This window comes from Chelonoidis abingdonii, chromosome 16 (genome assembly GCF_003597395.2).
Source record: "Chelonoidis abingdonii isolate Lonesome George chromosome 16, CheloAbing_2.0, whole genome shotgun sequence".
Classification (NCBI taxonomy): Eukaryota; Metazoa; Chordata; order Testudines; family Testudinidae; genus Chelonoidis; species Chelonoidis abingdonii.
The window spans coordinates 16,532,262-16,559,551 of record NC_133784.1 but is presented as its reverse complement, the minus strand read 5'-3'; the positions used below and the strand labels follow the sequence as shown (position 1 = coordinate 16,559,551).

Sequence of the window (27,290 nt, the reverse complement as noted above, 5' to 3'; positions counted from 1 at the left end):
TATGCTTTTACTCTGTTAAACATGAGTTCTGACAGGCTGCAGGTTAAAGCAGGGACATCAGAAAACCTGGAGATAAATGAATTCTCTACATAGGAGTTACAGATATTTCCACCTTGTTTTGTACAATATCTTTCACTGAAATGGCTTCTGAAAATGCTATATAAACTCAATAATGCAGATACAAAGTTAAATAATAAATAGAGGAACAAGTTGAGGTGTGAGTAGGGGAGAACACCCAGACTTTCAGTTTGTATGAACTGGGATGGTGAGTCAGAGAGCTGTTTACAATGGCAGGAACTGCAAAGAAAATGACTGTCAGCGCTAGTGCCAGGCTGTAAGGAATGACATAGAGGAAACCAGTGCTAAATTAAGTAGAGTGAACGGACAGAGAAGCTGATACAGAGAAGAGTGCTGAAGGCTGGAATGTCATTGCTTCAGTAATGCTGTTCAGGCTGCCTAGTGCTTCTGTCCTTGTAGCGCCAATATTATCGGCACTAGCAGCAGATAAGGCAGCCTGCTAATTCAGCAGACCTTTACTCATAAAGAGAGACCACAGGCCCTGTGTAGTGACAAAGGCCCTTGGCCAGGTTTATTGCCCTCAAGGCACAGTCATAGAGACTGGCTTTACAGGTACATTAACACATGAGTGCCCAGGGGCAAGGAGTAGCTCAGTCAACAGCAGGAATCTGTCCACTAGGCCACACACAGAGTTAAGGTGAGATACCCTGACATTTATAAACTGAGACAAACAACTGGGATAAACAACTTAAACACCACCTTACGTGTTTTATGACATCTGTTTATTACCTCCCCTTGTTCCTGATATCTCAGACAAAACATCCCTATTCATTATTTTGTCAAACAATCTTTGTCAAGTTCATGTACTGGGCAGTGAACTTGTAAGCATCTGCTTTATGCCATGGCCTGGCTTTGGTTCACAGCCTTAGATCTTGCACCAGGCCCAGTGTTCCAGGCTCACGCTCTCTTCTACTACTACTACTTATGGAAATGACTGAGAAATCCAGTGAAGGTGTGTGAGATTGGAGGTGACCTACTTTCACTTGAGGCAGGGAGCAGCATTCTGTATGTACTGGAATCTGGAAAGATGAGACCTGAGAAGAGTGATCAGGAAGCCACAGCAGTGCAGGCATGAGCGCAGAAGGGAAACAGGCAATTACATGTGGAGCCAAAGGCTTTTGAAGGACTGGGTATGAGGCTAAAGGATAAGCCCAAGATTGGGGACATTAGATGTGCTCTGAACTGAGAAAGGAATTAAAAGAGATGCAGTTGAATTTCAATATGACTTTCTGGTTTTGAAACATTTCTTTATGTGAACAAATCTGAGACAAAGCCACAGATCTTCTTGTTCAAGACTGGCAGAAATACAGGTGTCAAAAGAAATGTGCAGTGGAGTACTGTAAAGGACAGGTTAAGATGATTGAAAGAGAAAGCCGATCTGAAATCAGAGGGCTAAGAACTGAACTCTGTGGGTAGTACTGAGGAGAATGAATTAGTTACCATTTGTATAGTACTTTGAAGATAAAAAGTGTTCTATACAGGACATGCCAACCAAGTATGCTTGTGATGGGGCCACTTGAGACACAGAGCATCTGGATGGGGATGAGTAGGACCATGGCAGATGGAAATCATATGTGACAGGTTCCCCCCGGGTGCCACCTGGAACTGGGGTACCATTGAGCCTGCTGACTAATCAGGCTCTCACGCTGTACTGTTATGGCAAGCCACAAAGCCCCCAGCATGCACTTTCATCAGTATCCATACAGGTAGGCACACCCAGCTGCAGTTACAGGCAGGTTTTCTGACCAGCCTGTGCATAAGAAGGCTACTCTCAGCTCCTCAGACACACACCCCCTCTGGAGTATAAACCCAAAATTATACCATCTTGCTCTGTACAGTGTGAGCTCACAAGAGGTGCCCCCTCTTTCAATCTGGAGAGGAATATGCAACAGCCTTTTGCTCCTGTGTTATGATTTCCACATACTTCACTCCAACTCACTGGTATAGATAAAGCAAAACCAAGTCTATTAACTACAAAAGATAGATTTTAGGTGATTATAAGTGATTGCAAACAGATCAAAGCAGATTACCTAGAAAATAAACAAAAAACACAAACTAAGCTTAATACACTGAATAGATTCAATATGAACAGCAGATTCTCACTCTAAGAGATGATACAAGGAGGCTGCAGATTCTTAAGGGGCAAGCTGCACTTGCTTTATAGCTTGGAATCCCCAGTTGTTTCATTCACAAGCTAAAAATCCCTTTAGCCTGGGTCCAGCACTTCCCGCAGTTAAGTCCTTGTTTCTCAGGTGTTTTCAGGAGGCTTCTTGTGTGGGGAGCGAAGCAAATCAGATGATGTCGCTCCTTGTCTTATATAGCTTTTGCATATAGTGGGAACCCTTTGTTCTCAAAGTTTGGTTCCCAGACCAGTCTGTGGAAGAATACTGATATCCCAAGATGGAGTCTAGAGATGGGTCTCATCACATGTCACACACAGGCTATTTTGGAGCTTTCACAAGAAGGCTCATCAGGTGGGAGATAAGCTTCTCCTAAGGCCTATTGTTTTTTCCTAATGGCCCATTGCTCTGAATAGGTCCTTCCCCACCCACTATTTAGACTGAAAGCATTTTGTCTACTGAGTGTTACCCAGGTGTAACTGCATTTGAAATACAGATATAGTCAATATTCATAACTTCAGATACAAAAATGATACATGCATACAAATAAGATAATTGTGTTCGGCAAATCATAACCTTTCCAGTGACACCTCACATGACTTATCTTGCAAAAAATACATTATAATTATGTCATAATCATATCATAATAATATCACTGCGAAGAATATGGGGTGCAGTGTCACGCCATATACAGCTGCATAGCTATGGAAGCAGTCTCAAAGGATTGAGTAATCCACAATATTAAAGCTGTACTGAGCCCTAGGCAAAAGAGGTGACTTCTCATCTAAGCTCATGGATCCCTAGCCCTCTCCTTTAATTTATGATGGACTTGTTATTTGGTTGTCATCCTATATGGTGTAGCATATACTTGTTTGTTGTCCCAAGGGTCTTCTGGTATAGAACAGATATTTTTCTATTTGCTTTTCACTCATGGTTTCTTGTGGGTTTTTCCTTCAGGAGGTTGTGAGTGCATTGGTGACTCACATTTGCGGTGGAAATGATGCAGAAGTGGACATTTCTCTGGATGTGCTCACTGACCTGGTGACTCTGCATACCTCCTCACTGATACGCTATGCCACCTTTGTGAAGGTAGTGTATCTGCTTGTGAATGGTCCACACTTAGGGCTTGTCTATAGGACGAGTTAAGGTGTGGGAAGCTGGGTATTGTAACAGGGTAGGCTGCCTCCTGGGCGCCCCATCTTGGCCAGAGGTTGCTCTACAGTGCCCTTTGTTTCCTCTCTTTCAGGGTCCCTCAAAAATGCCACACTGTCATTCTCATCCAATTACAGCCTTCCTTGGGGATCTGTTTTTTATTAACACAAAGTACTGAAAACAAACACAAAAAAATCTTCCACCCAGCCGTAAGCTGAGCCCAGCCCCTCCTTCCTGAGGTACTGTCCCTTCCTTGTCTCAGAGTAGCTGGAGAAAATGGAAGGCCTGACTTGCCTTCTCCCAAAAGAATATCAAAACTTTCGGCTGGGTCTCGTTACCCAGCCCCAACTCCTGTCCTCGGGGACCACTGCAGATACCCTCTCTCCCTGCAGCTTTTCTCTGCGGTTCCCCTTCCAGTTCTGCCCTCACTGGAATACACTCTGACCCTTTATAGCCCAAGTGCAGCCCTCGCAACTCTAATTAGCTCAGCTGGGAACATCTGATCTAGCACAGGGGAACTGACCTGTTTTAATCACAGGGCCCAGCCGTCCTGTTACAAGTGTAAATCTACAGCATTCCAATGTGTCATGCACTAACTGTGTGGACCTGCTGCTGCACACTAAAAGTTCTCTAGTATGATTTGATCTACTGCTGTTTCATGTTGGGGATAAGAGCTTGGGACTATAGGGGAATGGGAGGATAAGAATAGGGGTGGGGATGAGGTAGGAGCCTGAGAGGCAATATGGAGAGGGTGCAGGAAATGGAGGTAGGTGGCGGAGACAATGTCAGGCTTGTGGCATGGGGAGTACAGGGCCAGAAAGATCTAGAGCACATTCCTATCTAGAACTTGGAATTAAACCCAAGAGTCCTGAGTCTCTAGATTCCTCTGCTTTTTGGCAGATAGCTCTGAAACCCACTGGCATGTGTGTGTCTCTCACCTTTCTCTAGTGCCTGACCCACAATGAGGATAACAACCTACTGATGCTACCAGTTACTTCATTAGCACAAGTGATAGAGGTCTGTGCTGTGGATCTCAAGATCCAAATCCTGTGATGACCCAAGTTGGGGGAATCAATATGATTCCTTGTGATGGAATTTCTGTTTTTTTGTGTTTGTTTAAAAATACAAAAAACAACTTGCATTTTTTAAAAAGTTGGTAAAAGAACATTAAGGTCATAAAGTCCAGCCCTCAAAAGTTAGAAAGTGTCAGAAAAAAGGTTGCCCATGCAACCTTAATTTGCTTTCCTTGTGCATATGCATTATAATGGGCTTGGCTAACAGAGACAGAACCACTGCCCATCCTGTACCCTGAATGGGGCCTACACACAGGCGACCAAATTAAAGTTGTGTAGGCAGTCTTAAGCATTTCCTAACTGAGAATGACTTGACTTTGCAGTCATAATGTTATTTTTAATATAGGGGTTTTGTATGTAACTTGCTAGGATTTTTAAAAAGGAAAATGAAAAAAAAAATCAGAAATTCCTTCATGAGGAACCATATTGATCCTTCCATGTGCTGGACCTTTGTATCCATAGCAGAGATCTCTACCATTCCAGCTAAGGAACAACTGTTAGACTCTGAGGATAACAGTCTAATACACTCTGTGGACTAATCATTAGGGGGAATGCAGTGCACCTTTGCAAGTAACTTACATAATTATTTACTAGACAGTAGGGGAATGTTGGTAATTCTGCAGTCTATTCTTGTCTCTGGAGGGGAGTATTGTCTAGTGGTTATAGACAGGACAGCAAAGCACTTAGATTTGGCACATTGTGCCTCACGCGAGGCTGAATGGGTGAGGCTTGGCTCTGCCATGTTAGAGACCCATGTTCTATTCTCAGCTCTGCCACAAGTGACCTTGTGCAACCTCTTGCTTACCCCCTCATTAAATGGATGGAAATTATATATTCCTGCTTTTAGAGGTAGGGCTGGTAGGATTTGCTCAATAATAAGGGCCCTGAAGAGCATAGACATAACACTAGTCAGTGGAAAAGCTGGAACTAAAATTCATGGTCTCCTCCTAATGCCAACCCAGTACACCTTCCCCTAAGCCAAACTGTAGGATAGCAGCAGTAGTGCATCACAACCGACCCAGAGCTTTAGCTTTATGCCTAATCTGTATGAGGCTCAGTGGAGTCTGGGGAGCATATTTTGTGCAAGTAGTGGAAAAACTAGCCTTGTTCTGGGAAACAAACATTTTCTGTAGAGGTCAAGGATGCTTAGTGTATTTGGCACATAGGGATCTCTATGGGGATAGAGCATACTGAACACAGACAGAATGTTCAGAGATTTTAGCAAGAATCCTCCATAAAGCTCTACTGAGCATGTGCAATTTGCACTTTTGAGAGGCTTATAATTTGATACATTTCATAGCGACAGCAAACGACACCTCCTTGACTCCAAGATCATCCCTTGCAAATTCCAAATTCCTGCTCCAAATCGTGGACTTGCTAGTGCTTTTCAGAGAAGTAGCTGGATAAAAATATTAACATGAGCAAAATTACCAAGTAGTGGAAAAACTAGCCTTGTTCTGGGAAACAACCATTTTCATAAAAGGAAAAAAAGTAGCCTGAGGCAGAGATCATGTGTAGAAAATTCCAATCTAAACAGTTAAAATTTGATAAAGTTATGAGCAGTTGAAAAGAGAGGCTTGTAATGGAAAGTGTTAGGCAACCTTCGCTGTAGGCATCACTACCAGAATATTAGTCTTTGTCAAGATCCAATGGTTGAATCACCTTTTATCAGTTTTGAGTTTGGCACCTTTCAGTGTCATAGAACTCCCCCTCTCATCACAAGAATAAGGAGCAAACAGCCCTCCTAATCTTCCTTCTCTAGATCATTCACTATTTTATAGACTTTTGTCATGTCCCTTTTTGTCTGTCCACTCTGTAGGGTGACAACCCAAGTCTTTTCAATTTCTCTTCCTAGGAGAATTTCTCCAGGCACTCGCTCATTCTTGTCACCCTTCTCTGAACCCCCGTTAATTCTACAATATCCATTCAGAGATGGGGTGTCAAGTGCTGGACACAGTATCCAGATGAAGCCACACCACTGATTTATCGAATGACATTATGTCATTTTCCATATTATTCTCCATCACACCATAGTCATTAATGCATTTGGGACCTGGCTTTGAAAACTAGGATCAAAGCCTTAAAGTGGCAAGGGAAGCAGAATGGGTGTCAATAGAAGAATTGGAGCACAGATTAACATGCTTCTAGTGACCAAAGCCATGGAGGAAGCAGGCAGCTACATTTTGCATGTCTTCCCTTTCAGCCTCAGTCATGGGGAATTGCAGTAATGTAGCCCAGAGGTGACATATGCATGGATGCTTCTTTAATTTGAATTCACAGTGGTAGCAATTCTTGTTACTGACAATCAGGTGTGCTATTTCGAGTGTGAGAAGGACCTGTCAGAGTATTGTGGCTGCTTTGACACTTCTCTATTACAGAACATTTTAGACTATACGGAGAAACTGAATCCACAGCAAATTCGGAAACTTTTCTACATTCTTGGCGAGTTGGCATTCAGCCAGAGGCAGGAAGACAGCTGTATTCAGGTGAGTGGAAGGGAAGAGAGACAATGGGGACTGGAAGGAAGCAAGTCCCTGGTCTTTCTCCCCTTGCTGAGCTAGTTTGCAGAGCTTGTGTGTTGTGGAGACAGCAGCAGCAGGCCCAGGATGGTGCAGCCCGTACAGCCCTCTTGCATGTAGGGATCTCTGGTGCACAGTACCTTTTTAATTTTAAAATTTCCTCCTCCCACCCCCCCAAGTTTGATGGTTGTGAGCTCCTTTCCTGCTCCAGACTTTTCTCCTGTGGAGCTTATTCGTCTTCCACACAGAAGGAACTCCCTGCTGCTACCGCATACCTGATTAGCTCCACTGGCGAGACACTCCCTGCACACATTCTGAGGGGCACAGTAGCAGAACTTGGCTTCTACGCACCCTAGACATCCTTCAAGAAGCATAGTTCAGCTACTGCACCCTCACTAGGTCTGCTGTGGGAAGCTTCTCTCCAAAAGGCCACTTAAGGTTTGCAAGACAGAAACAAAAGAGACTCCGCCCCTAAAGAGTTATCCTCCTCCAAGGAGTATTTTCTCTGCTGCATCGCTGAGGTGAAGTGTTAGATTTCAGAGCTTTGTTATCTGTAGTTTGATGTCTAAAACTCTAGAGGACAAATGTGTGTTACCAAATCCATTTTATGTCTGAACTGACTTCCAGCTGCTTATACAGCCTCCCAGGGAACAAGTTAATTACACTGTAACAACAGCGCGTTCAAATACGTAGGTCTGAATTTTCATATCCGTCAATGAGCCAGTGGTCAGGCAAAAGTAGCTGAAAAATCTTGAGTACATTTATTTCATTGTTAAAATTGGAAGTTAAGAGACCTAACCTTAGAAACAGTATAGAGCCTGCAAATAAAAATATCCTTCTCAACACTTTCATTAAAAACAGAAAAAATCTGGACTAATAGCTCCTTCAACTAAATAACTAGAACAAAGGTCAAAACAAGCCTAATTTTGGAACATTGGTTGCATCTTCAACTGTGGATGTGTGGCCAGTGTCCCCATAGTAAAGGAGGTCACTGTCACATTCCAGACTGCAACCCAGACAGTGAAGGACTGTGTCACTACCTGCCCTGTATTCGGAGTGCTTTCAATGCTCTGCTGCTGTGATTCACCACCAGGACACTGATAACCTACAGAGAAGCACGCACTGAGTGTCTCTGTGTTAAGCAGTTCTGACTCCAGCAGCCTATCTACAACACAACAGCCCCACTCTATGCTTTGTCACTCAGTTACCTTATGCAGGGGTGACCCCAACACACACTCTGTCCCAAATTTCCCCAAAACCATCTTCTCTGAAGTATCCAGTCCTCTCCTGGAATGCTCAGAGAAATAATGTTTGTTTGCTCCTCTAAAGTGACAAAATGTGCTCAGCTTATCACTTTAACTGGAGTATACTATCGCTTCAGCTCAAACACAGCACTGGGTCAGTTTAGATTAAAGTAAAACAAGTTTATTAATAAAAGGAGATAGGATTTTAAGTGAGTTCAGATATCAAGTATAGTGTTAGAAATGGTTACAAGCGAATAAAAGTGAAAAATACTTTCTAGTGGCTAAGACTCAACTCAGCAAGCTGCAGTCTTTGTTCAAGATAGTTTGCTTACCAATCTACCTTCCAGCTGATGACTGAGCACCTGTCTGACCAGGATCTCCCACAAGGTCCGAAGTGCTCGGTTTCTTTGTCGTCTTAGGCCACTTGGGGTTCCTTGCCCCTCTTTTATAGTCCAGTGAACCTTTGAAATGGATTCTTCTGAAGGGTTTCCCCCAAAGAAAAGTTTATTCAAGCTGTGAGGTAGGCGACATGGAGTCTCCTGGTAAATGACGTTCCATGCTGGTTTTTTCACTCGCTGGTGTTTGCTAAAATGCAAATTGATCTGTTCCTACACTCCCCTCTCCCTGCTATGATGCTGAGTGGTTATCTCCTCCCCTTATTGGCTTGCTGGTCCTGTTTACCTTCTATGTAAATTGCATTCCCATTGTTTCTTAGTGTAACTTGGAAAATAATTTCAGGGTGGCAGAACCACATTGCTATGTCTAGTGTGGAGTAACTTCAGTCCTGCCTGGCAGGCATACTTTGATAACATAATTCCAAATATATATTTGTCATCCATACATACACCACCCAATGATATTGATGAACAGAAGGATATTAGCTTTCTGCTGATATCTTATTTGACACCTTTTAGATGCAATTTATGACATTAGGGAGTTGGGGTACACTCAACTGGACAGGTCAGCTGAAACTCACTGCCCTGTTGCATTGGGTTGCTGTTAGAGTCAGTCGCAACGTGTGTTTTCCCTTACAAGGATGTACTTCCCACGGTCTGGCTGCCCTGTTGTGTGAAGGAAATTAATAGGGAAGTAAATGAGCTCTATTGCAAACTTTGAGGACAGACATGTTGAAAAGTGAAATATTCACAGCAGTACCATTAACACACACAAATGCATACATGGTGTCTACTTGTAATGCCTCATTCTCTGTCTCTCTGTCTCTCTCTCCAGGACGATATGCATATGGTGATCAGAAAGTGGCTGTCTAGCACTGTTCCAAAGTATAAACAAATGGGGATTATTGGTGCTATTACCGTGGCAGGCAGCATGGCAGCAAAGAGGTGGGAAATAAATAGAACCTGTCAACTGTCATTTAACCTGCTCTAGCCAGACTGATATAACCAGAGTTAGTAAGAGGGGAGGAGAAATGGGACAGTCACATCATTTGTGATGGTCACTTTCAGGCTCACTGGAACAAAACCACTGAAAAACATTTTTTGCACACTATTGTCCTGTGTATCCCTTGAAAAGGTGCTCTCCTGCTGCTGGTCCTGCCACTGCTTTCCTGATAATGCTGATTCTGAGATGCCTGGATCAGCATCAGAAGGAGATGTGACAGGAAAAGATTTGGGATTGTGGTAGACAGTCAGTGCAACATGAGCTTCTGTGGCTAATACAGTCATTGGATATAAAAACAATGGATTCTTGAGTAGGAGTAGAGAGGTTATATGACCTCTATTTGTCACTGGTGTTACTGCTGCAGGAATGCTGTGTCCTGTTCTGGTGTCCACAGTTCAAGATGGATTTTGATAAAATGGAGAGGTTTCAGAGAACAAGAATGATTACAGGGACACATGCCTTATAATGAGAGACTCAAGGAACTCAGTCTATTTAGTTTATCAAATAGAAGGTTAATGGGTGACTTGATCACAGTTTATAATATCTATGTGCGGAACTGAAGTTTGATAATAGAGTGCTCTTAAGTCTAACAGACAAACGTGTAAGAAGTGCCAGTGACTGAAAGTTGAAGCTAGACAAATTCAGACTGGAAATAAGGTGCAACTTTCTAATGGTGACCCATTTACCAAGGTTTGTGGTGGATTCTCAATCTTTTGGAATTTTTAAATCAAAATTGGATGTTTTTCTAAGTTTTTCTCTAGTTCAAATAAAAATTAATTCAGACAAGAATTAATTCAAGAAGGTCAGACAGTTCACAATAGTTCCTTCAGTCTTTATAATCTATGAATTTCTTGTGCAGGGATGTGAGCACTATATGCTGATTACGCAGGACAGTGAACACAGTCTGGGGGGCTGTTAAGGGATCATACCTGGAACAAGAGGCTTCAGGATTAGTTTAAATGGCTTTTTATTTGAGTTCCATTTAAGATGATCTAGCATACTTCCTATGTAACTTTTCAGAGCTGCTGAAAGCCCCAGGGCTCACTAGAGGGTCTCAGATGTCACAGCATAAAGTGAAGGATCACACAATTCACTTACTTGGTTGTCTTCAAAAAATGCTCTCACTGTTATATTGCATGGAGAGAAAAGCCCAGTCTAGCTGTCTCTCCAGGCCCATGAGACAACACACTTCCCAACAGCAGCTCTCAAAGGTGCTCTTCAGCATAACTCTGGCCTGGTCTACAGTACACGTTTATACTGAATTTAGCAGTGTTAAACCGAATTAATCCTGCACCCGTCCACACAACGAAGCCCTTTATATCAATAAAAAGGGCTTTTAATACCGATTTCTGTACTCCGACGAGGGGAGTAGCGCTGAAATCGATATTGCCATGTCGGATTAGGGTTAGTGTGGCCGCAATTCGACTGTATTGGCCTCCGGGCGGTAACCCATAGTGCACCATTGTGACCGTTCTGGAAAGCATCTGAACTCAAATGCACGTGGCCAGGTAGACAGGAAAAACCCGTGAACTTTGATATTTAATTTGTTTGCACAGCGTGAGCTCTGATCAGCACGGGTGGCGATGCAGTCAAATCAAAAGAGCTCCAGAGGGACCGTCGGAGATACTGGGAATCTGATCCGCTGTATGGGGAGACAATCTGTTCTATCAGAGCTCCATTACAGAAGACGAATGCAAAGCATTTGAAAAAATCTCCAGGCTATGATAGACAGAGTACGCAGGACTCAGCACAGTGCTGCGTGACAAGCTAACTGAAAACGCAAAGAATCAAAGGGACGCTCATGAGGGAGGAGGGGGGACGTGAGGACCACTATCCCACAGTCCTGCAGTCTCCGAAAAGTTTTGCATTTTGGCGGAGCTCCCAATGCTGAAGGGTCAAAAACATTGTCCGGGTGGTTCAGGGTAATGTCGCAATTTACCCCTCCCACACCTAAAGAAGAGGAAAAAAAACTGTGTCTCACATTTTTTTCAGTGTCACCTATGTCTACTGAAGCTGCGGTTAGAACGGGGTGCTGCAGCGCTGAACAGCAGCATCCCTTCCCTTCCTTCTGAGGGAACGGTGCAAAAGGATGAAAACGTCCTCATAGCAGCTGGACTGAGCTCCATATAGTGTTCCCCTCACTCTTTCATGTTAATGAGATTCTGTACGGCCTGGACTACCACAGCAGCAGGAGGCTCGCTCCCCCTCATTTTCTCACTGAACGTCAGTGTTCTTATTCTGCATTACTTACTATTCACCACAATATGGGGGACACTGCCAGGGTAGCAGGAGAGGGTGGTGGAGGAGGGAATACCAGTGGGATGTTGGCAGGGGCGAGCTCCCCCCCCCCCCAGAATGGATGCAAGCTCAATCTTTTGCGGGATCTCTGGGGTTCTGACCTGAAGTGGCTGTGCTCTCTGGTTCTCTAGTACGTTTGCCCCATATTCTAGGCAGGAGTGACTCTATTTTTAGACAAAACATAAAGAAGGGAATGACCTGGGGAGTCATTCCCATTTTTGTCCGTGCGTCCCCGGCTCACCTCAGCGAGGCCAGCCAGGAGCACCCATGAGAGCAGCAGACAGTACAAAAGGACTGATAACTATCATCGCCAATTTCCAATTGCAGACGGTACAAAAGGACTGATAACCGTCATCTTATTGCCAATTTCCAGTTGCAGACGGTGCTATAGCTGATAACTGTCTCTGCTACCTTGCAAAGGCAAATCAATGCTGCTGTGTAGCACTGCAGTACTGTGTCTGTCAGCAGCATCCAGTACACATACGGTGACAGTGACAAAAGGCTAAACAGGTTCCATGGTTGCCATGCTATGGTGTCTGCCAGGGCAATCCAGGGAAAAAGGATGCGAAATGATTGTCTGCCATTGCTTTCACGGAGGAAGGATTGAGTGACGACATTTACCCAGAATCACCCGTGGCACTGTTTTGGCCCCATCATGCATTCGGATCTCAACCCAGAATTCCAATGGGTGGGGGAGATTGCGGGAACTATGGGATAGCTACCCACAGTGCAATGCTGTGGAAATCGACGCTAGCCTCGGTACATGGACGCACACCGCCAAATTAATGTGCTTAGTGTGGCCGCGTGCACTCGAGTTTATACAATCTGTTTTAAAAAACCGGTTTATGTAAAATCGGAATAATCCCGTAGTGTAGACATACCCACTGTCTCTAGAGCACCTAATGAAAAAGACACTGTGAAGTAGGCTTGAAAGTCTAGCAGGGCATGTTGTTGGGGACTGTATATTGGGGGATCTGCGGAGCAGATTAATACACTGCTGTTTTACAGTGGTTCTATTGTCTTCCTGTAAAGTTTTTCTTTGCTATTGAAAGTTCTTACCCCCTGTGAAGTACTGCATTGTGTGTGCAATAGCTATTAGGCAGGATGGGCAGGGATGGTGTCCCTAGCCTCTCTTTGCCAGAAGCTGGGAATGGGCGACGGGATGGATCACTTGGTGATTACCTGTTCTGTTCATTCCCTCTGGGGCACCTGATTGGCCAGTTGGAAAACAGGATACAGAGCTAGATTGACCTTTGGTCTGACCCAGCATGGCCGTTCTTATGTGCTCCAGTGAGTCAGCTGAACTTTCCGTAGACAGTGCAGCCCTAGCCATCCTTTAGGTTAATCAACAGTCTTATGCCTACAATCCTGACAGTGGAAGCAAGAACACTTTTTAATGATGCTCCAAGAATCTCCTTATTACTCTCTGCCATTTCCTGTCTGTGCTGACACTTAAAACTGGGCTGAAGAAGCGCTTGGACCCAGGCGACGGCAGTTAGGCATGTGCCTTTGTGGTAGGCCCATCTTTCCCATGAGTAATTCCTCCAGGGCAGAGAGCCTTGTATCTTAGTGTAAACAGGTTTGAGCATCTTTCTGTGTAGTGTACTGTGCGCTGAAAAGAGTTTGTTGATTTCAGAAGTAAAGAAGACCGGTGTTCATTGGAGAGAATGCAGCAAAGTGAAGAGCACTGCAGACAGGTGAGTGCCAGGACAGTGTGTGTGCTGAAGGGAGACTGCAGCTGTCAGGGGGTTGTGCTGGGAAGGGGAGTGAAAGGCAGCGGAGTGTGTCTCTGTGGAGAGGTCAGGGTCGCACTGGGTGAATGGGCTATTTGTGTCAGTACAGGGCCTGGGAATGGAGTAAGGCAGGTTTGTTTGTCTGCAGAGAGGAGAATGAGAGGCCCTTTGGGGGAAGATAGGATCTGTGCTTGTTCTATAACCACTTTCCTCCGAGGAGTTCAACAGTGCCTAGCAGAATGGAGTCCTGGTCCATGACTGGGGCTGCTGGTCAGTGCCGTAACACAAATAAGTAATATGAGGGGTCGGGTGGAGAAAGGCTGCAGCTTGTGGGGTTTGTATGTCAGTGAGAGGGGCTAGGCAGAGGTTTGTGGGGATTGTGTCTCAGTGGGAGGATTAGGGAGGTGGAGAAGGGGGAGCTGTGGATCCTGCCTGTGTCTGATCAAGCTGGTGGTTAGCATATGCATTATCCCCCTGTCATGGGTCCTTCTTTGCAGCTGTCCATCTTGCTTGATCTGGTGAGCTACTGCTGTGAGCGAAGTCCTGAGGCTTTGGCTCTGTATTATGATGAACTGGCCAACTTGATTGAGAAACAGAAAGGGAATTTGGATTCGCAAATCTTGGTACGTTATAGAGTGGTTTGTATTCAGTCAATGATACTAACCCTTTGATGACATGCAGGTTAACCAGGCATCATGGAACAGCATCTGTGTAAGAATCACATTCCTGTCTGAAAAAGTTATTCCTGTTATTGCTACAGGTGACTCCTAGGAGTCCTGTAACTGACTGAGATTAGATGGAAAATCCAGTCTTTCAGCTTGTTTCCTTTTTTGTTTGCATACCCGGAGTGGTCTGTTGTTGGTGTACGCCTTTCACACAGCCATGGTGGAGAGAGAAACCTTTTTTAAAATAGCAAGTGTGATTCTAAATGCACCAGACATAGTGGAGGGGATCAAGGGCAGGGATAGAACCTGAAACTACATTAAACTTTTTTTTTTTTTTACTTGTCATCCTTTTTAAACATGCAGGGCTCTCTAATGTCCAAGGGTTTGGAGGAGACACCATGGGGCTGTTTGGGCTGCTTAGTGGGGGAGCAAGTTGGGACTTCTGCCTGCAGAGAGTCTTATTTGACCCTGCCTTTCCCCTTACTTGAGAGCTCTTTCAAACCCTGTTTTCCCTTCTACTGTACCTACTGGGGAAGGCAGCAGATCAGATTGGGGGTTGGGAGGGTGGCTGGTGGGGAATATGAGACCATGGGGGAAGCTATTTTAGGAGTGGTCTTACGCTGTCGGGGCACAGGAGGCAGGACTGGTATTGGGAGGAGGGTGGAACTTGGCTGTACCAAGACCACAGCAACCATAGTTCATTAGCCAGTGCTGAAAGTTCAGAGTATTTAGTGCCATTGGCTGAGGGTTGCAGAGATGACCTTGCGTTCTGCTTTGAAGCCTCTATGGCTGTGTCTTCATTAGGAAAAAGCTGTGTTCTTACCTTGAGTCAGCTAATATTAGATAAAATCCTAGCCCAGATGAGATGGTTTGGAGTTCTCACATGTTAGCAGGTCAAGGTAAAACTATGGGGAGCATAGTCTATAATTCAACCTGCCAGTTCATGTGAAGTCTACACATTGCCTTGTCTTCACTGGGATTTTATCTTGAGCAGCCCACTCTCCCCCTTCATCCCCTACCCAACTGAAGACAAGGCCTGTGTAGTTGGGAGATGGAAGAAGAACAAACCAATGTTGTGAGCAGTGGCAGCAGAGTGGCCGCCTGAGAGCTGGGGGCCCCAAGTAACCCAGAATTGTGCATCAAACACAGCTTGCCATGGCAAAAGGAATGATCATCCTGCACAGAATCTGTCAATGGGGACCCCTTGAATGGAGATGTCTGTCTGTCTGTCTATAGGTGGCCACAGCCTGATAAACTCCACTGCTAGAGAGCCCAGGGCTTTTTATAGCATGTTTGATTAGCCTCGGAAAGAAAAAGGTTGAGAATCCTTGCTCTAGAATAACCTGTGGGTGCTGGGTGCACATGAGCCTGTGTAAAGGGGTGGGGAACAGGCAGCAGCAGGCAGGGAAGCTGGATAGTGCAATAATCTTCTTAAAAGTATTTGGATATGGCAGAGACCTTCCCCTCCACAGTTGCTGAGTCAAACTGAATCAAGGACATGGAAGAATAATCACAATAATATCTGGTGGTTTCATAGCACTTTTCATTTCAAAGGCAGGAGTAACATTTTAGGGGTAGGGAAGTTGAGGCACAGACTGGGTAGTGATTGGCCCAAGGTCATATGGTGTATCTGGGACGAGGATCCAGGTCTCTTCAGTCCCAGTCCAGTGCTCTGGCCACTGGGCCATATAAGTGTATGAAATGCAGGGGGAAGAGGATGTTCTTCCCTTTTCAGGGAGAAAGAGATACTGGAAACCAATTAAGATCCCCACCCATACCTTAGGCATTTGTTCAGCTGTTTCCTATGTGTAATTTCTTGGAGCTTCCTACTCCTCCCAGACTGTTGGATTAGCTCTCTACCCCTCATCCAATCCCATTCATTTCTTTCTCTCCCTCAGCCATCACTGATGATTTAACAGTGTAAAGTGCATGGGATCCAGTTTGCATGACATCCAGCATTTAACATACTGTGGGTCAGGTGTTCAGACAAAAACCTTCTCATGGATGCCACCTCTCCCAGGCCCATGGCTCCCCTGCTGCAACTAGAAAGCTTGGTTGCATGCAGAATACATATTAAGAGTGTAGTAAGTAGAGAAGTTGTTCACTGCAGCTGCTTAGCAAAATCCGAGTTTTGTCTTTCAGCTGTTCGTTTCCTTTCCTTGCCCAGGCTCCATGGCTCCTTTCAGCCTGCTCTGATCTCTCCAGGACTCTTTAGTTTGGTTCTGCTCTCCTTTAGTTTGGTTCTGCTCTCCTTTGTATCTGTTGCCCCTCTTGTTTGGGGTCATCTTCAGATTTGATCACAGAAGGAACAACTGACAAAGGAGGAGGAATGCTGGAGAGTGCCTGAGTAATGTTTCCTTCATCTTTGAATAGTGTCCCTGCGGGCAGCCCACTTCAAGTGTTCAGATAGTTGTGTTTGGTATTTTGATTCATTTATATTTATTGTGGAAAAAAGTGATGCTGACTCTGCCTGGTAACTAATGATGTTGCCTCCATGGCTGACTGCCCGGCAACTAGTGATATCTCTGTCCCTCTCCCCCAGCCAATGGGAGCTACAGGGTGTAGTGTCTATAGTGGACATTGTCTGCAGCATGTCTGCCTGTGTCTCTCCTCTGAGGGCTGCAATGGGGAGGTTCTCGGGCCACAGATGGCCCGGAGGCCAGGAGTTTGAGACCCCTGGTCTAACGTCTTCCCACAATCAGAGACTCTACTCCTAGCTAAGACCTGTACCTAATCCTTAATTGCCTCATGAAGCATCTATTTGAACCAATAACTATGTGTTTGTTCTTAGACTGTTTTCACAGATAAATCTTTCTGGTAGCAATCACTTCTGCCCAAAAGATCATAGAATCATAGACTTTAAGGTCAGAAGGGACCATTATGATCATCTAGTCTGAACTCCTGCACAATGCAGACCACAGAATCTCACACACCCACTCCTGTGTCAAACCTGTGCCTGAGCCACTGAAGTCCTCAAATCATGGTTTAAAGACGTCAGGATGCAGAGAACCTTCCAGCAAGTGATCCATTCCCCACGCTGCAGAGAAAGGCGAAACCCCCCCAGGGCCTCTGCCAATCTGCCCTGGAGGAAAATTCCTTCCTGACCCCAAATATGGCGGTCAGCTAAACACTGAGCATGTGGGCAAGACTCACCAGCCAGACACTCAGGAAAGAATTATCTGTAGTAACTCAGATCCCAACCCGTCTAACATCCCATCACAAGCCATTGGGCATATTAACCGCTAGTAGTCAAAGACGAATTTATTTCTGTCTTTCCTAAACTAGGGCTTTAACAGTGGACCCCTTCCATTTATAGCATTCGCCAGAGAAAAAGTGTCACTATTGGCCCATCCGAGATTCATACCTAAAGCTTTCTCAGAATTTCACATTAATCAAATTATACATCCCTTGGTTTTCTTTCCAAGACTACATCAGATTAGTCAAGAAGCTATATTCTATAATCTAGATGTCAGGAGGGCATTAGCCTTTTACCTAGACAGGACCAAACCATTTACAAAATCTCCTGGGCTACTTGTACTAATTACAGACAGAAACAAGGGTTTGTTGCTTTTGAAACAGAGGTTATCAAAGTGGATCTCTGGTTGTACTGAGACTTATTGTAACAGAAGTCATGTCCAATCCCCTTCAAGAGTGATAGCACTTTCTAGGGCTATAGCCTTGTCATAAACAGATAGTTAAGGGTTAAGGTCCTTTTTTACCTGTAAGGAGTTAACAAACAGTGAACCTGGAACACCTGACCAGAGGACCAATCAGGAGGCAAGATACTATCAAATCTCGGTGGAGGGAAGTCTTTGTTTTGTGTGTTTTCTTTGTCTGTTGTTCTCTCTGGGTTCTGAAGAGTGACCACACGTACCTACAGCTCCTAATCTTCTGTTAAATTTAGTAGAGTAACAAAATAGAAAGGCTTTAGCCTTTTGATTGTTTCGTTATTTGCAAATGTTATACTGGCTTGGTAGAATTAAGTGGTATTGGCTGTGAAATTTTAAATTGTATTCTGCTGGGGGAGGCTTTCTTCTCTAGAGTCCCTATAAGCTGAAAAGACCCTGTAAAGTTCCATTGATTTACAATGATAATACTTTACTACTTGTCTTGTTATTAAAAGTTTTCTCTTTAAAAAAACCTGATTGATTTTTCCCTTGGAAGGCTCTTAAGAAACGGAGTATGTACCGACCAGGGAAATTGTGGGGGGAGTAAATTTCCTCTTTTGTTTAGATCAGGAACTGAAATCTGATTGTCCTCTGGGTGAAGGAAAGGAGAAGGGGGGAAGGGACATTCCTCCCTGTTTTAAGATTCAAGGAGTTTGAATCACAAGTAGATCTTCCAGGGTAACCCAGGGAGGGAAGCCAGGGAGGGCACCGTGGGGAAAGGTTTAACTTTCCTTGTGTTAAGATCCAGGGACTCTGGGCTTGGGGCTCCCCAGGGAAGGTTTGGGGGGAAGTCAGAGTGTACCAGGCACTCCAAGGTCCTGGTTGGTGGCAGCACTACAAGATCTAAAGCTGTGTAAATTAAGTTTAGGAGGATTCATGCCGGTACCCATCTTTGGACTCTAAAGGTTCAGAGTGGGTTATACCAGACAAGCCTTATTCAGCGATGTAACCAGTTGCACATCTGTGAATGGCACCTTGGTTTCTCTTCAGAACCATCTTATAATCAGAATGCCATGGTGGGCAAAATCACAAGCACTGCTGTAGGCAGGGCAGGTTCCTTTCTTCCCTTCTGTATGACCTGCACTCCAAAACTTAGGAACATAACTGGTTGGGAGTGAACACTAAAGTGGACACCACAGGGACACTACTAAGAAGGAGAAGAATACTCAACACTTAGAATTCTGTAGGGCTCCACGAGTCACCCCTTTCCCTCCTGATTTGGAAGACCTCACCTTGTGGGTGAGGAAGGATCTGAGGAGTTACCCAAACACAGCCCATAATAGGCCTGGGGCAGAAACATGAGGATGGGTGGGTGCATGCCGTGGAGCAGTAACCGGGCACTGTATCAAAATTCCACCGGCGTAGGAATCAAGGTGCAGCTGAAGTGGCACAACGCCATGGGGTGAACACACCTCGAAGAACCCATTAACTGCAAAGGGTAACTGCTTGTAAAGCAGAATCCCCACTCTGGCCCCTCAAAGTGCAGAAGTGAGGGCCATGAAGGATTTTAAAAATTAAATACTTGCCCACTCCAGGCTGGTATTACTCCAGGTTACAGCTTCTCTCTGACTTGGCTGGTAACGTTGCCAACCCACCGAAGCAAAAACAACCCTCGAGCCAGGAAGAGCACTGTGGAATCCTCCCTGTTTGGTAACGCTCGAGCCCTTTCACAACCCACCTTGGGAAAGAACTTGAGAAAGAAACAAAGGAAAATTAGCTGTGGCTATCAGCTAATCAGACAACATGCACAAACCGTCTTAGGACACCAAAAATACCAATCCTGTTTTAAATAGGGAGTAAAGTTTATTAAAAAGAAAAAGAAAAAAAAAAACTGGAACTGTAGGCCACGTCCTATATGTACGCGCCGTATTGGCGGCGTTTACAATAGATTAGACTGGGATCGATAAAGCGATCGCGTCTCACTAGAGACGGACATATCGATCCCTGAGCGCGTACATCGATTCCAGAACTCCAGACCAAAACCAACGGAGTTCCGGACATCGACTGCGAGACACGCGCACATAGATCCCCGCGCGGTGAAGACGGGTGAGTAGATCGATTTTAGATAATCGATTTCAGCTACGCTATTCTCGTAGCTGAAATTGCGTATCTAAAATCGATTTTTGCGCGTCGTGTAGACCTGGCCTTAGGCTTTTTGCTATATCTTAAAAGAAACAATTACAAAAATTAAGCACTGAAAATAGCTTTTTGGGGGGTTCAGCTTAAAGGTTACAAGGAAACAAAAGCATCTGGGGTTAACACAGAGGAAATCCACAAGCCAAAATAAGAAATAAACCTGATAGCATCTAACTAAACATTCCTTATCTAAATTATTTCTTCTAGGTATGGAAAATACTTTTTCATACTTGGTTCAAACCTTACACAGCATTTCTGCTTATAGCGTTGCTGCTCCGTGTCCCTGAAGCCAAGAGAACAACAGACAAAGGGAATGTTTTTTTCCCCAATTTTAAAAAGTTCTACCTTCCCACTGACTCTTTTCATCAGGTTTCCCACTTCCTTTTCTTTACCTGGGGGACTTTTAACCCTTTACAGGTAAAGCAAGCAGAGAACAGACCCAGAGGGTTTTTACAGTTAACTGGCTGGCTGGGTCTCCATCAAAGGGAGCTACCCCACCACTTTATTTATCACACCGCTCCTTTCTGTACTCGCAGCGCAGCTCCTTTCACTAGCCCCCTGTGCTAAGCTGTGGTTCTCTTTCTTCCAGGAACGGATTGGGAAGAGTGTGGTGGAGGACTTTTCCAATGACTTTGTGGTAGATCTCACTCCTGCAATTGATGGGTATGCTAGAGAAGTGCTAAGTGTTAATGCTAATTGTATTTATTGTCAATAGTTGAATTTGCTAACAGGATGCTGACCGCAACTGACAACTGGCTTCTCTGCAGTGTTCACCTGTTCCCAGTGAAGTCCTTGTATAATCTGGATGAAGATGAGAGTCAGGGAACAATTGTTATCAACCTATTGCCACTGCTGTCACAGAGCTGGCTTGGCAAGAGTGTTGATGAAATGGCAACTAGGAACCAGGGTAAAAAGTAAGTGATGCCTTCCTTTTAAAATCATTTCACTGTCCAGTAAATTGCAGTCACAGCTCTGTCTCCCTAAATGCCTATCAAATATACAGAAAAGTTAGGCAGGAGCCTGTATTCTTGTCCGTTTCTTGTCGTTGAAGATGTCTGGGGCTGTGTGATGTGGGAGAGGCAGGATGATACAATGGTTTGAGTACTAGCCTGGTACTCAGGAAACCTGGGTGCCATTCCCTGCTCTGCCACAGACTCCCTGTGCTACCTTTGGCAAGTTGCTTAGTCTCCCTTTGCCTCAGTTTCCCATTTGTACAATGTGGTAGAAAGCACTTCCCTGCCTCCTGGAAATGTTGTAATAATAAATATATCAAAGATTGTGATACTGTAGAAGTGGGGTTGATATTAAGTACCATAGATAGATTTAGTTTAGAGAGGAGCTGGAGGAAGTGTGATAGAAGTATATAATTGAGTGCTCCTTTTTTATTCCTTCTCCTAACGCAAGAGCAAGACATCCACGGAAACAGAAGGGCAGCAAAGTTAATACTGATAAAAGAAATTAAATTTTACCGACATATATTCAGCATGGGAGCTTATTGCCACAAGAGATCGTTGAGACCAGAACATTTTTGGATTCAAAAGAGAATTTGACATTTTGACATGAATAACCAGAAAATCCAGAGTTACTTTAGTGTGAAAAACACGTTTAGGAGGTCCATGAGCCCTCCTCCCTCAGGGCAAAAGCAACCAGTGACTGAGGAAGTTGGGAGGAAATTTCTCCTCTACAGTTGCTCACTTCACAGCTTCTCGTACCTTCCTCTGACTCATTTGTTATTGCCCAGATGATGGATTAGATGGACCCTAGTCTGATCTGATTTGTTCAAGTACAGCTTCTTTTCTACCTGTGGAACTTTACCCTAAAGATTTGAGATCAAGGACTTTATTTGGGAGCGAAGCTGAGGGACAAAAGTTAACCATGGTATGACAGATTTTTGTTACTAATCTGCCTGGGGTGTCAGGTGATTAGACTGATGCTGCAGGATTGTTAGGGGAGGAGATGAAGGGGCACACCAAGTGACTAATTTTAAAGCTTTATTAATTAAATAACAGCGGTGAGTGCTAGGTGCTTTCCATGCTACTTAGAGGAAGGAAAAAAGCGTTAGTGCCCATGCCCTAAACCACTTTCATACTCACATGCACACAACCCATGGCTGGCCAAACCAAACCTGGGTGTAACGTTAGAAGAAGGGGAAGAGTGGAAGAGAGTTCTGTCCTGTTCACAGGCCGTTCAGGGTCTGCTGTTGATCTCCAATTTGCTTCAGCTTTTAGGAGAGTTTTAAGTTTTGGGGTTTTTGGGGGGCGTTTTGTTTAGGGACCTTTGTTCCTTGTGCTTTTTGTACCAGTTTAAACCGGCCTTTTATCACTTTCTTAGCTTTTTTAAAACACACTGGCTTTAGGGACGGGAAACTGTTGTTGTTTTTCCCCTTGCTAGTTTTTGCAGCCTCTGCAGTTCTGTTCAGCTGACTTTTTCTTTTTTATGGCTGGTTGGGGTTGGAATCCAGGCTCCCGTCTTTCTTGGCAAGCAGCCGAAAGTCGGTGGTGTGCTATGGCCTAGGGCTGGAGTTAGCATCCTATCTTTGGACCTAGCTGGAGCGTCAGGTTAACCCATTCCCTTCTCCCTTCCTCCCCCTTCGGCCTCTCACAACTTGCAAAGAAATCTTTCTCTCCACACTCACACCTTCAGCTCTTCCCACAATATACTCCACTACATATACAAGTGCTAGCAACTTTCAATGCTAAACTGCTTGTCCCGGGGAACCCCATTTTATTGTGACTGACATTGGTGCTTTTCTGCCCTGCAAACTTGCAGGGGCAGAATATTAAAAAATGGGCAAAGTGGCTTCAGAGGGACAGGAAATGTTTTTCTTTCTTGAGGTTCCCTAGTGGGTAGTAGAATGCAGAAAACAACCTATCTCTTCTTTTCCCAGGATAGTGGCTCCAGAGTGTCTGTCTCCCTCTTTCCGATTGCTGAGACTTTACACAACGGAGCAACACAACGGGAGCATGGAGGAAATTGATGCCTTGCTAGGTATAGGGAATAGCCATTGAGTTCTACGTGTCTGAGACAGTCTCCCTGCCCTAGTTCTGCCTACAATCTCTGGAGTCTTGGCAGGGCCCCCCCCCAGGACTGGTGCAGAAGAGATTGAGGTGTTGTGTTACCCCCCCACCCCAGATATGGTGGTCTGTTCTATGACTGAGGGAGGTGGCTGGCTGGGCTTGGTTTCCTCAGGTGGGAGGTTGAGTTCAACAGTGCTCAGTGTGGTGGTTGGTACAGTGCATGCAATGAGAATAAAGCATTCTCCACACTCAGGGAAGCTGATTGAGTGAGAGTGCCAGAGCTGGGTGTCATGCTAACTGAGCCCAGCAAGCAGAGTTCAAGAAACCCTATTCCTGCTCTGTTACAGGCTGTCCCCTACACCTGACTGACTTGGAGATAGAAGGGAAGTTGGACTCCTTAGCCAAGCAGGAAAGGGAATTCCTGTGCTCGCTCTTGTTCCATGCGCTCAATTGGTTCCGTGAGGTGAGTGGAGCTGCAGAAAGCGGCTAGCCCTTCCAATACTCACTTCATACCTCACTATGCTACAGAATTTTGTATTGTAATTACCTTCTAACAGGCTTGTAATGTGCCACCTGTACAGTGGGGGAGTTGGCAGGCCCAGGTCCCCATGGACCTGTCCTGCCCCTCCAATGCAGGGAGGGCCAGTTGGGTGGGCACAGATCCCTGTATCTCCTACCTGCTCGCCCCCCAGGACAGAAGGGAGTTGGTGGGCACAGACCCCCGCGTCCCTAGGCACTCTCTCTTTCAGATTTCAGGGATTCTGTAGTGAAGACAAGCTGTAAGTGGCTTCACAGGGAGTGCTGTTTACAACTCATGTCCCCTCCTGGTGGATGGCTTCCTGGTTGTCACTTGTCCCAGTCCTTTGGGATAGACAAATACATCCTGTGTTAATTTCTCTCTCCTAATTAACATGTCCACCAGTCTCTTTTTGTAAATATGTCTAAAAGGCTGTCCAGTAGTTGCTTCTGTGACATGGGCATTGCTGTTTTGGTAGTTTTTTTTCTGATGGAATTCTGAAGAGATGGGTTTTTCTGTGCAGCCTGGATTCAGAGATACAAACTGCCTGTGTGAATGGTGTCACCCAGATGTTCAGGACTCGTAGATGTTACTCAGGCAGGAGAAATTAATTACTGAATAGTGCCCCTTTTGTTGCTAATGAGTATGGTTTGTATGTATAGGTCGTGAATGCCTTCTGTCAGCAACAGGACCTCGAGATGAAAGGGAAAGTTTTGACTAGATTGCAGAACATCACTGAGCTACAGAACATGCTTGGAAAGTGCATAGCAGGTGAGCTGTGCAGAATACAGTATCCAGAGTCAAAATGAGAATTCGCTCCTGGTAGGGGACCACTCTGCATGGCTAAGTGCCTTGTATAGTTATTGTCTGAATTATGTCTTCATTTGAACTTCTCCTGCACTGTTTCCACCAGCCATCAGCAAATATTGACAGAGTCTGGTAGAGGGTGACAGACACTCCACTAAGACCTTTAATAGCTGTATCATGAAGAGACAATGTCTCACCAGAGTAGATCAGGTTGTAACAAACTGTGTATTATAAGCAGGACTCTACCAAATTCACGGTCCATTTTCGTCAATTTTACAGTCATAGGATTTTAAAAATTGTAAATGTCATGATTTCAGCTATTTAAATCTGAAATTTCACAGTGTTGTAATTGTAGGGGTCCTAACCCAAAAAAGATGTTGGGGTGAGTAACAAGGTTATTGTAGTGGGAGTTGTGGTACTGCTGCTGGCGGCAGTGTTGCCTTCAGAGCTGGCCAGCCGGAGAGTGGCGGCTGCTGACCGGGAGCCTAGCTCTGAAGGCTGCACAGAACAGCGCCCTGCCAACAGCAGCACAGAAGTAAGGGTGGCAATACCGTACCATACCAGCTCTGAAGGCAGAGCTGTCTCCAGCAGCAGCACAGAAGTAAGGATGGCATGGTATGGTATTACCACCCTTAATTCTAGGCTGCTGCGTGCAGAGTTGGGCCCTCAGTCTGCAGTCACCACTTTCTGGCCGTCCAGCTCTGCATGCAGCCCACACTTTGCAGAATTACAATAGGACCTCAGAGTTATACTTCATATTTCTAGTTTCAGAAATGATATACAAATAGGATGACCACACTCAGTAGGTTATAAACTTTGTAATAATACCTTATAAGAGACCTTTTACATGAAGCATATTTCAGTTATATTATATTCACACTCATTAGCATATTTTTATAAAATCATATGGAGTGCAGTGTCACAACCGTGACACCCCACTTCCCCCCCTGCAAAATAACCTTGCAACTCTCTTTTGGGTCAGGATCCCCAATCTGAGAAATGCTAGTCTCCACTGTGAAATCTGAATAGAAGAGGGTAAAAGCACACACAAGACCAGATTTCACAGGGGAAGACCATATTTCACAGTCTGTGATGCATTTTTAATGACCGTGAATTTGGTAGGGCCCTACTTATAAACCCCATTTTAAAATCTTTGGACAAACTGTGGTCTGGGAGTAGTAAGCAAGTCCTAGCCCTTTAAACTGCTGCAGCAACATAAAGAGGGCAGTAATGGCCCCAGGGGAATACCCTGAAGTAAGAATGTTTGTTCCCTGGCTGGCCTAGAGTTGCTGGAATGGCTCTGTGCTGGCCTCCCTACCAGCCCCCAGTCATAGAATATCAGAGTTGGAAGGGACCTCAGGAGGTCCAACCCCCTGTTCACAGCCGGACCCATCCCCAGACAGATTTTTGCCCCAATCCCTAAATGGCCCCCTCAAGGATTGAACTCACAACCCTGGGTTTAGCAGGCCAAAGTTCAAACCACTGAGCTATCAGTCCTCCCAGTGTAAAGGGGCTTACAGAAGGTGAGACTAGAGAGCACTGTGTCCTGGTCATTCTTGTTTGGCACATAAGAGAAAGAGAGCCATTTCCGCCAGAACATAAGTTAGAGCAGAGGTCGGCAACCTGTGGCACGTGTGCTAAAGATGGCATGTGAGCCAATTTTTAATGGCACGCTGCTGCCTGCCGGAGTCCCGGCAGGCAGTAGCATGCCATTAAAAGCCCAGCCCGGCCCGCTCTTCTCCACCCTCCGCTTCCCCCTCTCTCCCCCCCCCCGCGGGAGCAAGGGGCAGAAGCATAGACCTGTGCACGGCTTGTGCCCAGGAACACCCTAATGCAGGGGTGGGCAAATGGCCCCACTCTCCCAGCTCAGCAAGGTCTGCACTGCCAGGTTGAGCGTAGCAAGCTGCCGGCCCCTCCCCCGCCTTCCCCTCTCCTTTGGACCCATGCTGGCTCAGCCCACTGCCGGTCTGGGGTCCTGGCTGCCGGCCCCGCACAGCCCACTGCCGGTCTGGGGTTCTGGCTGCTGGACCCTTGCCAGCTGGGTTCCCGGCCGCAGGCCCTGCTCAGCCCGCTGCTGGCCTAGGTGAACAGAACCCCAGACCAGCAGCGGGCTGAGTGGGCCAGCGGCGTAAGATCAACATTTTAACCTAATTTTAAATGAAGCTTCTTAAACATTTTGAAAACCTTGTTTATTTTACGATACAACACTAGTTTAGTTATAAAATATATAGACTTATAGAGAGAGACCTTCTAAAAAATATTAAAATGTATTACCAGCACACAAAACCTTAAATTAAAGTGAATAAATGAAGACTCGGCACACCACTTCTGAAAGGTCGCCGACCCTGATTTAAACAAAGCAGGTTAAAAAAGGTCTTCAGCTTGTATAAGTTGTCACAGCTTCACTCAAGTCAATGGAGCTGTGACAATTTACACTAGGTGAGGATCTGGCCAAGAATATTTCGGGGGATTTTGGGAAAACAACAGATGCCAGTGAAAAATGATGAAATGTGCCATGTGTTTTTGTTTGTACAAAATACAGTATATACATTCATAAATGTGTTTACAAATAAATGTGACAAATCATGATTGATCTACTGTTCTCCTGCTATCAAAATTTAGGAGTGAGTAACCAATCTACATGCAGATAATGGTCATGTCGGAAAGTCTGGAAGTAGGAAGTGGGGTTGAACTGAAAACATCATGTGATGGGGTTTCATGGGCACTTTAGTGCTGACGTACCTGTACACTTGTCATGTCTGCATCTTAGGAAATTGATTACATGACCTCCACAATGCTTGTATTGTATGTATTGTAGGGCTATGGTATGTTTATAATTTCTTTGAGTTGAGTCTGTGTTCCTTG

At 45.1% G+C, this 27,290-nt stretch overlaps 1 protein-coding gene across 1 annotated transcript in view; it reads left to right on the top strand.

The window, feature by feature from the left end:
• The window catches only part of FANCD2 (FA complementation group D2), a 154,420-nt gene that overhangs the window by 37,654 nt on the left and 89,476 nt on the right, over positions 1-27,290 (top strand). The window contains 10 exon segments of the mRNA XM_075073058.1: positions 3,156-3,287; positions 6,802-6,909; positions 9,417-9,526; positions 13,519-13,579; positions 14,113-14,238; positions 20,674-20,747; positions 20,852-20,998; positions 22,972-23,072; positions 23,449-23,564; positions 24,281-24,389. Coding sequence (XP_074929159.1) covers positions 3,156-3,287; positions 6,802-6,909; positions 9,417-9,526; positions 13,519-13,579; positions 14,113-14,238; positions 20,674-20,747; positions 20,852-20,998; positions 22,972-23,072; positions 23,449-23,564; positions 24,281-24,389 — 1,084 coding nt within the window.